At 32.3% G+C, this 12,663-nt stretch overlaps 1 protein-coding gene across 1 annotated transcript; it reads left to right on the top strand.

Annotated features, from left to right (window-relative positions):
* The first annotated feature begins 557 nt into the window (after positions 1-557).
* LOC129910002 (protein zer-1 homolog) lies at positions 558-9,668 on the top strand. The gene is made up of 11 exons (XM_055987217.1): positions 558-1,698; positions 6,519-6,997; positions 7,069-7,320; positions 7,380-7,457; positions 7,517-7,641; positions 7,701-7,872; positions 7,931-8,092; positions 8,535-8,696; positions 8,753-8,902; positions 8,962-9,207; positions 9,268-9,668. Exons 1-11 carry the CDS (start codon positions 1,398-1,400, stop codon positions 9,424-9,426), a joined length of 2,286 nt encoding a protein of 761 aa, XP_055843192.1. The 5' UTR covers positions 558-1,397; the 3' UTR covers positions 9,427-9,668.
* Positions 9,669-12,663: the final 2,995 nt, after the last annotated feature.

Raw genomic sequence — 12,663 nt, forward strand, 5'->3', positions numbered from 1 at the left:
GTGAGTGAGAAAATGGAAATTGACCCACTAACTACAAATTAGCAGCAAATTCCCATATACTAAATTAAAAAAAAAAAAATGTAGATATGGTGTTCGCTTAGTTTATATTTAGCAAAGCAACATATTTTCTTATGACATCATGAAGCAAAATTATACTAACGACAAATTAACGGCGTAAATTTTCATCCCCCAACGCCGCAAAAGAAGTTTCAAAAAAATTATCTCAATATGGAAACCAAACAAATCCAACTCAAACAGATCTTTTTCCACGCAAACCAACAAAAAAAGAACGAAAGAAAATGGTGAAAAATCTCTGCTGGCACAAACATCGACGTCAAAACAAATCGAACAAAAAAAAAAAAAAGTTTCTCGCTCATTTTTTTTGCCTAGCTGTGTAGCTGCTGACTTCTCTGTGGTGTAATTAAATTATTGTTGTTGTTATTTTTTTCTCCATCTCTTCTGCTTCTCCATCTATCTGTTCCTTTTCTACAGAGAAAAAGGACAGCAACCATAAAATGAAATGTCAGAAAAAGTGAAAGAAAAGTCCAAAATCGTCGTAGTTTTTTTTTTTGTGTTCTGTTCTCTGCTGCTTGTGGCTACGACACAGAAAAAAAGTGAATTTTATTGTGCAAATTATTATTTGCTAATTTCAAAAAAAAAACAAACATTAAAAAAAAAAAAACAATTAAACCAATTAACTATTAAAAAAGCAATAATTTCAAGGACAATATTGACTAAATTGACACGCCAAATTCAAGGCATTTCCATCATCGTTGACGACACAAACGAAATCGAGAAGTTTTTCTTCATAATTTCTTCACAAAAAAAAGCAAAAAAAAAGTCTCCTCGTCTACTTGGGGCTCTGTTTCTGTTCGCCCTGTGTGTGTCAGTGCCAGCAGTGTACAAATGCATTGAAAATGAAATATTTATTAAAGAAATCCACAAAGAATGTTTCACGAAACCATTGCTTGTATATAAAATGAAGTTTTACAAAAAATAACTTGAGTTTGTGCAAATAAGTTTGTTTGCTCTCGGGCAGAAAAAACCATCTTTTTTTTACCCTAAATTCATTTAATTTGTTCTTTTCGTCGCCCTCCCCACCTTTTGTGGACTAAATGCACTTTGCAACGAATCCTACGTAATTTTCAAGGAAGAAGAAGAAACAAAAAAAAAAGCAAAAATATATTTTTATTTGTATTTTTAGAAAGATTGTTCATTGATAGTGTTTTGCAGAGCGGAAGGACACTGATTTACATTTTTTATCCCATCCAAAAAGGACAGGTTCCTTTTTGTTGTTATATATTTTTTATATAATTTTTTTGTTTATTAATTAAACAAAAAACCTTGAGATTTACTTCTAAGAAAAAAGACAAAAAAAAAAAGAACAAAACAGAAAAATGAGTGGAAAAGTTCGATTAAAGGCCAATGGAGTGTTGGACGAGGATCCGCCAACATTGAAAGACATCTCATTTCAATATTTGTCCAATAATTTGGATGTGATTAGTTGTTGCGATGAGAGTGGATATCGTATATTGGACAGTGGATTTGTATTGCCAAATGACATTTGTGATCGTTTTGTGGAATGCTATCAGCGCTTCCAGAAACATCTCGACGATAAAGTTGTTAATTTATTCCGGGACACTGACAGGACATCGATTAAGATAGTACATTTAAGAAATAGTACATTGACTGGTGATGGTGAGTTTTTGATATTTCTTTCGTTCTTTTGTTTTTTCAATTTTTGGTTATTTTAAATAGGATTAGTAATCACGTCTATGATTTATCTCTAATGAGCCCTTAATCGTTGATTTTCTTTTTAGCATGGCGATAGAAAGTAATTATTGTTTGTTTATGAATCATGAATGGCATTACTGTGCGTTTTAAAACAACAACAAAAACACAAATAAAAGTAATTGCTATGTTTTGACATCTTTAAATAGAATGATCAAATATTATGTCTGCTTTATGTTTCCCAAAGTTCTCCCAAAACAAAAAGTAATTAGTACATACATATGGAACTAGTATTTTAACCCAACCAAAGACCAAACTTGCAAGATGGTGAAAATTTAACTCAAACCCATTAAAAAACTTTGAAGTTAATCAAAATTATAGTCAAATTCTGTTCAACAGTTCAAAAATTGAGTATACTTTTAGTCCACAGTAAACAAGAACCTCAATTGACAAGGTTATCTAAGTCTCTAGCTAATTGCTTACTTATAAAAAAAAACCCTTAACCATTACTCAATGGAAACGAGAATTGTTTCAGTTAAGAACACTGGTTTACAAGGGTTTTGATGTCGAAAGAAAAATATACTTTTCCGAAGATTTTCGCTGTGCTGAACTCGAATCCGTCAGAAAAAACTAATCAGCTCCCGTTTTTGAAATAATACCGTTAGAAAATGCTGTGCTTCGGACCTTATTTTTTTTATATATATGTAGTTCTAAAAGAACTATTTTTGATCTTTCAAAACCTGTTGAAATCTTCTAAATATCTTTATTATTACCCGAGATATCTTAAAATGAAGTAAGTGGGTTTGGCTTTATAAATAAAGGAGATAATGGCGTTATAAAATTTCTAGGGCAGATATAAAATTCCAAACAACTGAGGATATCTCGGCCGGAAAAAAAGATATCGGAAAGATTTACTGGTAGACCAGAATGTGTGTCTGTGTCTGTGGCTTGTGTCTTGTGTCGCTGTCAAAGTTAAAAAGTATGAAATTAGTATATTGGTGCCAGAATACGTAGCTGTGGCTGTGGCAAGGAAATTCGCTGTGGTACAAGTCGAGTCGACTTTTACTTCAAGCTACAAGCGCAATGACTTTTGACGTTTCTAATGTGGTTGCTCAGTTAATATTATTTTTTTTTCAAGGCAATTGACATTTTAGTGCGCCACATAATTCTGTTCATCTTTTCTACATTTTGAGCGATTTTATTTGACATCTTGTACCACGGCGTTTTTCTTTGCCACAAGCGAATTTCCATTCTGTTCAGCCAGTTAAACAGGTCAGAGAGATGGAAAATAGTAGAGATGCCGCGAACATTGATTTGGCCGAATACCGAATATTCGGCCACGCTCCTCGGCCGAATACCGAATATTCGGCCAAGGACACTCAGAAAAAAACGTTGGTAATTTCAAAAATTGTATACTTTGTCTCAAGAATAGATGTGGCTTAAAAAATTCCCAACAACATCGTATTTGAACGATGAATAACTGAACTACTTTTAAGATATGTAAATGTCTGAATACACTACCTACTACTGCAAAGGTAGACATCCAAAATCGAATTATATATGAAGACTGTTCGAGAAAAATCGAACGGCGGACCCATACAAGTGGTGGTCAACACATACTATAAAATTTCATATTTTGACAACATTTGCTAAAGTCTACCTTTTTTCTTCTGGGACAAGTGTTTACAGCGAAAGACTATTTTTCAAAGCAGCAATAGTCTACGAACAAATGCGGAACAAATAGTTTTCATTCACCACAACTTGCCTTTAGTAGATTATGAGTACTAAAATTGCAATTTTTTAATAAAACACACATTTTGGTATAATAATTTAAGTCTTTTTTCTTCTCCATTTGGTATTCGGTATTCGGCCGAATAGTTAAACTATTCGGCCGAATACCAGAAAAATAGGCCGAATACCGAATAGTGGCCGAATGTTCGCGGCATCTCTAGAAAATAGTTCTTATAGAAACCGTTACTAAATATGCTCAAACAATTTTCCTTATATAAAAAAATAAGGTCCGAAGTACAGCATTTTCTAACGGTAATATTCACATACGGGAGCTGATTAATTTTTTTGACTTCGGATTCGAGTTCAACACACCGAAAACCTTCAGAAAAGTATATTTTTGTTCCGACAGCAAAAAAAAGTTTAACTTTGCTAACCAGTGTAATCAATTTGTTTTAATTTGACAACCCTTCTGCTTCTCAGTACAAAATAATGAGAATGAAGGCTAGGTTAAATGGAGTTGTTCTACACCAAGCTTACCTTTTTCAAAATTTAAGAAGTCAAATGCGCTTCAAACATAATATAAAAACTTTGTGCGAAAAATCAACCAAAAATGTCAGGAAATAATTTGCCCCACCAAGGGACTTCTATTCAATTGGTCACATAGGTATTTCAGAAATTCTCCGGTTTTTGATTCTGATGAAGCAAAAGATTTTTGTAAGCGCTTAACTTGGACACATTTAACGCATTTTTTAGTTTTCAAACCTATGAAAATGAGCCATTTGTTCATGGTTTCATGACTAACGTCTTCGTTGCCATAAATTCTAAAAAGTTTATTTTTCAGCAAACATGTTTATTGCATTTTTCTCTTGCCTTGGAACATCTAGTCTGAAGAGCTTACCCTTAAAAATTATTATTAGTTCTATTAGGACCCGTTTGATACTCCAGCTTTGCGACTTTTTAGTTGTGAGAGGGTAGGGATGGGTTTCTTACATATGTAAGAAAGTGTCAAAAAAGTTAGGAGTCCTTAGAAGGACGCGTAAAAACATTTCTAAAAATAGTGCAATAAAAGTGTTTAATGTAACTGTCAAGCCCCATTTTGAATATTGTGCAAGTCTTCTCTATTTGTGTAACATAACCCAAAAAACTAGACTACAAAAACTGCAAAACAAAGCCATGCGAACAATACTAAAATGTGATCGGTATAGCTCAATAACTTCAATGCTTGAATCATTAAATTGGCTAAATATCAACCAAAGACTTTATATGATGGCAATGGTGTTTGTATTCAAAATAAAACACAATCTTTGCCCAGAATACCTACAATCCAGTGTACCTACAAGAAGAGTAATACCATATAACCTAAGAAATGTAGAAGACTTCAATATTATCCGGACCAGAACTAGTAGAGCACAAGCCAGCATACTCTACATGGGATTACAGGCCTTTAACCATCTTCCAATCAACATTAGAAATATCAACAATTTGAATCAATTTAAAAATCAAATATTTATATATGCCAAAACTTATATTAATTAAAATTTATAGGTCAATTATTTTGAATGTAACATAAATATCAAATGTAAATTATCATTAAATATAAATGGCCACTGAGCCAAATAAAGTTCAAAATTCAAAATTCAAAAAAATTCAAAACTTACAGGCTAATTCAGCTGCAATTCAGTTGCGACCCTAAGTCTGCAAGGAATATGTTCTTTTGCCACAACTTCGAGTTTGGCATCAGCTCAAAGCCCCTCTAACCTTCTTATAGAAAGCTTGTAAAGATCATAAATCATCTCTAATCATCGAATACTTTGAGTTTGACGAAAAAAAAAACATTAAGTTTCTTGAACAATTGCAAAAATAAACAATAAAGTAGATTCTTCAAACGAGTTTAATTTCAACAACATTTCCCAGGGAGAAGGTGAAAACATGGAAGAACTTCTTGTGAATAGGTCAAGTGTGCGTGAAAGGAATGTTCCTAGGTTTCGGTTGGTTTAGCCAGTTTTTCAATTGATGTGAATACGATAAAATCACACTACACACCTGTTATTTCCCCTAGACCTCAATCTAAGTGATGCGACAAATAGAACTCAAAATAAAAGCTTTTTTAATTAACCATATCGGCTCTACTTAAGAGTTTTTTATTTAAATAAACAAGCACAACAAAAATAGCTTAAAAAGCTAAAATCCCTAGATATGTTAGACGGAGCTCTTAATTCAGGCTTAGAAAAAACGACAGAGCCCAAACTCTTACATTTACAATGTAAAATATTGTCAATATAGCCTAATCATATTAATTCGGAATGTGAGTTTTATTTAACCCTCCGAAAACCACAAACCTCTTCGTCACATCTGATTTTGTGGATGATCCTCTTTGTGTTTATCTGATCACTGTTTATTCCTGCGCACTTGTTCTGTTTAAGGACTAGACAATTTAGGTTTACTTAGATTTTTAACATTTGGAATATCCATGTCCGAGACCCCAGAATTTTAAATATGTAGTTGGAAGCACAAGAAGGCGGTTCAGCGCTTCTTTTATGGCTGTGACTTGAATAGGTCGAACTAGACAACCACCGCTGGCTTTAGAAAACTCTACCCGTAACGATTTATATGTTGTGTGTGCCTAAATGAAATATACGTATTTGACCCTTCCACTGGAAAGAATTCCAGAATCACATAGGTTTAAGTTTTATACAGCCCTATTCTGCTATTCGATTCTGGTGCATAGAAAGAATCACTTCATTAATCACAAAAAAATTTCCTCCGAAACCTCTATATTTTCATGACAAAGCGATGTAGACGTCTTAGGATTCATCTGTCGAAAGCCCCTCCTTCGTGACAAGACATACACTCTTGATCACCCCGTTTCGCTTAAATCTTCCTCCGGTTTTATGACACACAATTACTATACCTGTTAACCTTCTTCTTTTGAAAAAGCTCAAAAAAAACTTTTTATTAGAACCCTTAAAAAATCTTGGGAACTGACAAATGATGTTAAAGAAAAAATAATCTTTTTTTTTCTAATAAAAACAAATTCGTTACATTTTTTCTTTTAGGTTTAGAAATTCTACTGCGACATAACTTGTATGCTCTGTCAATATGGTATTGTGACAGAATAACAGTCCAATCACATCATCTTTTAGCGAGATACGGCGAAAGTCTCCGTTCGCTGGAATTAGGTTTAAGTGCACATCTATTGCAGCATCCGGAACCAAATGAAAAAGAACCTGTAGACTTCCAATTGAACTGTCCCCATCTCCGTCGACTTGTTCTCAATGGTGTGGTAATGCATCATCGCCTGCAATTTGCTCATCTACAAGATTTGAGCTATTTAGATTTAACATCATGCATTTTGGCAAATTTTAGTTTGGAAGCCTTATGCAGTCTACCCAACTTGCATACGTTAATTTTATTCAATGTATGGCCAATAGCAAATCAATTGCATGCTATTTGTCGAATGAAAAAATTACGAACACTTGATATATCGATAAGTGGATCGGTAAATGGTCATGGGACATATGATCTTCCAGATCAGGTAAGGAAGGAATTGATTTATAAAACCATCACAGAATAATAAGATAACTATTTTTTTTTTTAATTAAAAAGACACTTGAGATGCTTGTTGAAAATCTACCCGAATTGTCACATTTGGATATATCGGGAACAAATTTAGCTGGCAATGGTGTGGCACAGAAAGGAGCATGCGAGAAAAAAGATGGCCTCAATTCAGAATCTCGACCACCAATGAATTCAGATATTCCTGGTTTGGCGGGAAGAACTGAACGGCCACTACAGTACCTTGGCCTTTATCATACACCACATTGGGCCTGTAAAAGACATGATATTCCTGCTATTGAGGTGGGTTTCCTTATTTTTCCTACGAAAGAGAATGATGAGAATTTGTAATAATATTCTAGATTGCTGGCGATGCTAATGAGGAACAAATCCTAACTGCAGCGCTTTACTATTACGATAGACCTGCTGTTCTCACAAGGGTAACTACTTCATTTTTTTATTGAAAATCGATTAAATTAATGAAATGTTTCATCATTAGGTTCTAAATGATTTATACCACATCTTTCGTTTTGAGTGTTGCAAAGAGATCCATACTGCTCTTGATGTTGTTCTTACAGCTATGGATCGTCATTTAAAATTCAAACACATGCAAATATCCGGAAGGTAATTGAATAATTTTAAATAAACCAGAAAATGAACTTGACAAATATGACCTCTTTCAGTGCCACTCTGTTTTACATTGTAAAAGGACGTGATCGATCGAAGTTTGGAACACCTCTTAAAAATCACATTATTCGCACTCTTCTAAATGGAATGGAAATGCACATAACTGACGACACGATGCTTCGGAATGGCTACCTAACACTAACGCAATTTTCCATGCCAAATGATGTGGTAAACATATTTTTTCTTCCAAAACAAAGTGGATCTATACCGTGTTTTTCTGTTTCAGCTCTTTGAATATGAACGTCTGATTAGAGTTTTGTTACATGGTGTGTCCAAAACCGAACAAGAAGGTTTTGTTCAAAGGATAGCTATTTATTTGTTAAACACTTTAGCGTGTCAAGTTGACGGACGACAGAAGTTGTTTTTGGGAGATATGGGTGTTGTTAGTGTAAGTATTTGTTGAAATTGGCCGGGTTCAAAGCAGACCACTTGCACTTAAATTCTGAATTTTTAAAGGCAGTTGATTGGCCAGATGTCATACAAATTTAGGTGGCATTTAGTTTATACCAGTGTTTTTCAAACTTTTTGAGTTCGCGACCTTTTTGATAGGAAAAATATTTGGGGGAACCCGACTTACTATAATGCATCAGTTATTAATAAGCTATACACTAGATGAGCCTTCAGATATTTCAGCAGCTAAAAACATTGTATTTTGTAAAGCTCTGCTTGCTTACACCAATGTTTAGCACGACATGTTTTTAGAAAGCTGTCGCGATTACGAATTATAGACAAAATATAGTTAAGTTCAGGGAGCCTGGGTGGTGCCCGGCCAATATATCACCTTTGGGAGGAGGGTTATGACTGTATTTTTTTTTGTGTATGCCTTACAGACGATGTTAGGTCTCATCAAGGACCGTTTAACACGTTCTGTATTTGACGATGTTATGGAAGTAGCGTGGTCCACTATGTGGAACGTAACCGATGAGACTGCAATTAATTGTAAGAGATTTTTAGACGGCAAAGGAATGGAGTACTTCCTCAAATGTTTAAATGTAAGTTGTAATCTCTTATTGGACAAAATCATTATATACCAAACTTATCATTGCAGACATTTCCCGACCGTGAGGAACTTCTTAGAAATATGATGGGTCTATTGGGTAATGTTGCTGAAGTCAAGTGGCTGAGACCTAATTTGATGACAGCAGAATTTATTGAAGTCTTTGCTACACTTCTAGATTCTGATAGTGATGGAATTGAAGTAAATTCTTTTTTTAATTATTTTACTAGAATATTAAAAACAAATTAATATGATTTTAGGTAAGTTACAATGCAGCCGGTGTATTAGCTCACATAGCTTCCGATGGCCCCGAAGCATGGACCATACAATTGCCGACCCGTGACGATGTTCTTCTACGCATGGTTAAAGCAATCGATCGTTGGGACATTAAGAGTCAGAGAAATATAAACTATCGTAGTTTTGAGCCAATATTAGGCTTAGTACGCTGTTATGATACTCCACAGTGTCAGCATTGGGCTGTTTGGGCCTTAGCTAATTTGACATGCGTAAGAGTACTAAATGAATAATGGACGAAATACGAGTGTTAATTTGTGTTTTTATTGCAGGTTTATCCAGAAAAGTATTGTAGACTTGTTGAACAAGAAAATGGCCTGCATATTTTGACTGATTTGATATTACATCCCAGTCCGTATGATAAAATCAAAGAAACAGCCCAATTGGTTATAAAACATTGTCTTAATCAGGGGGCAACTCTTGAAGGATAGCCAATGCATGTCGTCGATGAAATTGATCCTTACTAACTCTGAGCTGAGCTAATCGTTAACGCCTTTTATTGTTAGTTTCCCCTGTCTCTTTTATTTTAATTTTATTAAAATTTAAGTGTTTAGTTTGTATTTTAGTCTCTATCTTATGATTATATAAATAATATGCTTCTAAAACCTAAATGTAAGTTATACAAAAAAAAAACAAAACCGCCCTCCTTTTCTTCCCCTTATACTCCCACACATACACATATACATTTTATTCAAAAAAAAAAAAAACAATTTTACATCGATTTACTTTTTACTGTAAATATTTGCTGCGCAAAGAATATTGATCTTTTTAAAACAAATATATATATATTTAAACAAAATATTTAATTTTATTAAGTTTTAAAACTTTGACTTATTTCTTGTTATTTGTGAGATACAGGAGGATATTTTTTTTTATTTAAAAAAAATATATATTTTTTTCTTATATCATTATACTCATTGGTCAAAATGTAATGTTTTGTGTTTTGGTCTTTTATTTAATTGAAATAAAAAAAAGAATTTTCTGCTTCGATGAAACTCAATTTTTGAAATGTTCTTCGAGTATGATTTTCATGCGCTGTGAAATATATCTCATTCATTTTTCTTATATTTAATAAAATTCAATTGGCAAGAATTTATATAAAAAAAGAGTTTGTTTTCAAAATAAATATGGTATAATTATATGAACTAACTAATTTGTTGAGTATTTCTTTTTCGATTAAAAATAAAAGAAAAGATTTTTGCATTAATATATTTAAGTGCAGATTTGTACGAAAAAAATATAAATATTATATTGATGATGGTAGTGTATTTATGTTTTTGACATAAAAATATTTTAAGATTGCATCGATTTTCAGATATACATAAATAGAAATATATTATTATATTGGTTGAAACTTATTGTAAGTTTCGAAATACCAACATTAATTAAGTCCTAGTTAAGAATTTTTGAATAATCCTTTCTTGTTTCCTAAATTCCCATATTATTATTTTATTTTTTTTAAATTTTAATTTTGTCATCTTAGAGTTGTTTCATTTTAAATTTGTACAGACTATATACAGCAAACTATAAAATAAAAAACAAAAATGATATGTGTTGGAATTAATGCAAAAGTATAATGTAAGAAAAATCAATAAATAGGTTATTTAAAATAAAATGAAAAACGATATAAAAAAAAATATTATCAATGTTGTTTTTAATTTTATTTGAATTGAAAAATAACCAATGTGTAGCTTGTTTGATCCCCAAGCATATCGAAATATGGCACTATTGTGGTGAAAAATATTTTTCAGCCTGTCAAAAATACTCTGGAACCAAGATACAAATTTATTTCAAAGGAATAACATGGTACAAAATAGAAACAAACTAGAAATTCAGGCTCGATTTTTAAAAATAAATCATTAGTTTTTATTTAATTAAATTGAGCGATTTATATTGAAGGTATTTTAATGAATTAACAAGAACTTATGTGTTACCGCCAATTTATTAGCCTGAATTTATAGCTATTTTACCCAACATGCTCCTCATACTCTTTTAGGTGCTTTTTTCGAGAAATAAAAAAAAAACTGACATGTATTTTGGAACAAATTTACTATTAAATTTATGTCGTCTTAGTGGGGCGGCTTAGCAACAAAATGGTGCACTTTGTGATAAAAGCAAAGTAGGTAGGTAGGTACTCGGTATGTTATTTAAAAAAACAAATTTTTCAAGCTTGGATAATTTAATTCCTATAAAATTGATTTGATACCATTCCTATATGACTTTTTAAATAATATAGATCTTAAGCGTTCTCAACAAGTTTTATAGGTGTAATGTAATTCATTCGAAAAATATATGGAGTTAATCTGGAGTAGGAACTTTTTGTGGTTAAGGACCCTTAAGTCTGAAAAGGGTAACTCTCTAAAATTCGGCGAGATTTTTTCTCATATTTGTTCATTTAATTACGAGAACGCTTAAAAAATCCATTATAAAAAAAAGTGTAAAAAACCGATTGGATGGATTTTTGATGCCGATTGAAGAAATATACCTACAATATTTACAAAATTTAAGATTAATCGCTTAGAAAAATAATTTAAACTAAATTGGCAGTTTCCAAATGTTCAATTTTTGGGTAAACGGTGCAAATTAAATGGATTTCTATACTGAAATAGGTTGATACTGAAAATCACACATAAATTTGGTTCTAAAACCAAAATTTTCCAACGAGAAGAATATATAAAAATTATGTTTTTTAAATACTTACTATCTAGTACAGGAAAGTTAGTAAAAAAACAGGCATTTTGTGGAACGAAATACAGGACGGCTGAATTTTTCAAATCTGAAAAATTGGTATTAGAAAAGCTTAAGTCCTGGTTTTCGGGACGCCACCCCCCTGGCGAAATCCGCCATTTTGGAAAACGCGAATCACTCTATATCTGCAAAACTATGGGTCCTATAGAAATGGTTGTCAGACCAAAGTTCTTGGAAATTTAATTATATTTTTCTTTGTAGTACATTATTTTTCTCAGCGGGCAATAGTTTTGAGGTTATGTTGTTTTAATTTATTTTTTTTTCGGTTTTCTTAAGATTATAACAATCCCGGTATCAGTTACATAATTTTTTAAACAGTAAAAGTTATAGACCATCAAATTTCCAATAATTTGGTATATTTTTGAAATTCATGCGATGTATAAATCGAAAGTTATTGATCTGAAAACTATAATATTAGTGCAGGAAAGTTAGTAAAAAAAACAGGCATTTTGTGGAACGATGTACAGGACGGCTGATTTTTTCAAATCTGAAAGAAGGATAGTAAAAAAACGAAAGTCCTGGTTTTCGGGTCGCCAACCACCTGGTGAAATCCGCCATTTTGAAAAACGATAATTGGTCTATATCTACTACACTATTGGCTTGACCGAATAAGTTACTGAACCAAAATTGTAGGTAATATAAATATCTTTTCTTGTGCATGCACTGTTTTTCAGCGAGGATATCACTTTTTAGGTCATGTTGTTTAATTTTTTATTTTTTTCTGTTTTTTTTTCTTTAATTTTTCTCAGTAGAAGATAGAAACAGATAGAAACATAATTTTTTAGAATCATAAAAGTATGATGTTTGACTTAAAACAAAATATGTGTACCTCAATATTGTAAGTTTTACCATTACCCACCTTAATAACTCCCCCTCATATCATATTTTTCTTGTTTTTACATTAGGTACCCGGTTTAGCC

Source organism: Episyrphus balteatus, chromosome 2, assembly GCF_945859705.1.
Source record: "Episyrphus balteatus chromosome 2, idEpiBalt1.1, whole genome shotgun sequence".
Lineage (NCBI taxonomy): Eukaryota > Metazoa > Arthropoda > Insecta > Diptera > Syrphidae > Episyrphus > Episyrphus balteatus.

Excerpts from the sequence above, each read along its gene's own strand:
- LOC129910002 (XM_055987217.1), top strand. The coding sequence starts at position 1,398 with ATGAGTGGAAAAGTTCGATTAAAGGCCAATGGAGTGTTGGACGAGGAT. Across the intron at positions 8,093-8,534 it reads GAGATATGGGTGTTGTTAGT|ACGATGTTAGGTCTCATCAA; the intron begins GTAAGTATTTGT and ends TATGCCTTACAG. Across the intron at positions 9,208-9,267 it reads CCTTAGCTAATTTGACATGC|GTTTATCCAGAAAAGTATTG; the intron begins GTAAGAGTACTA and ends TTTTTATTGCAG.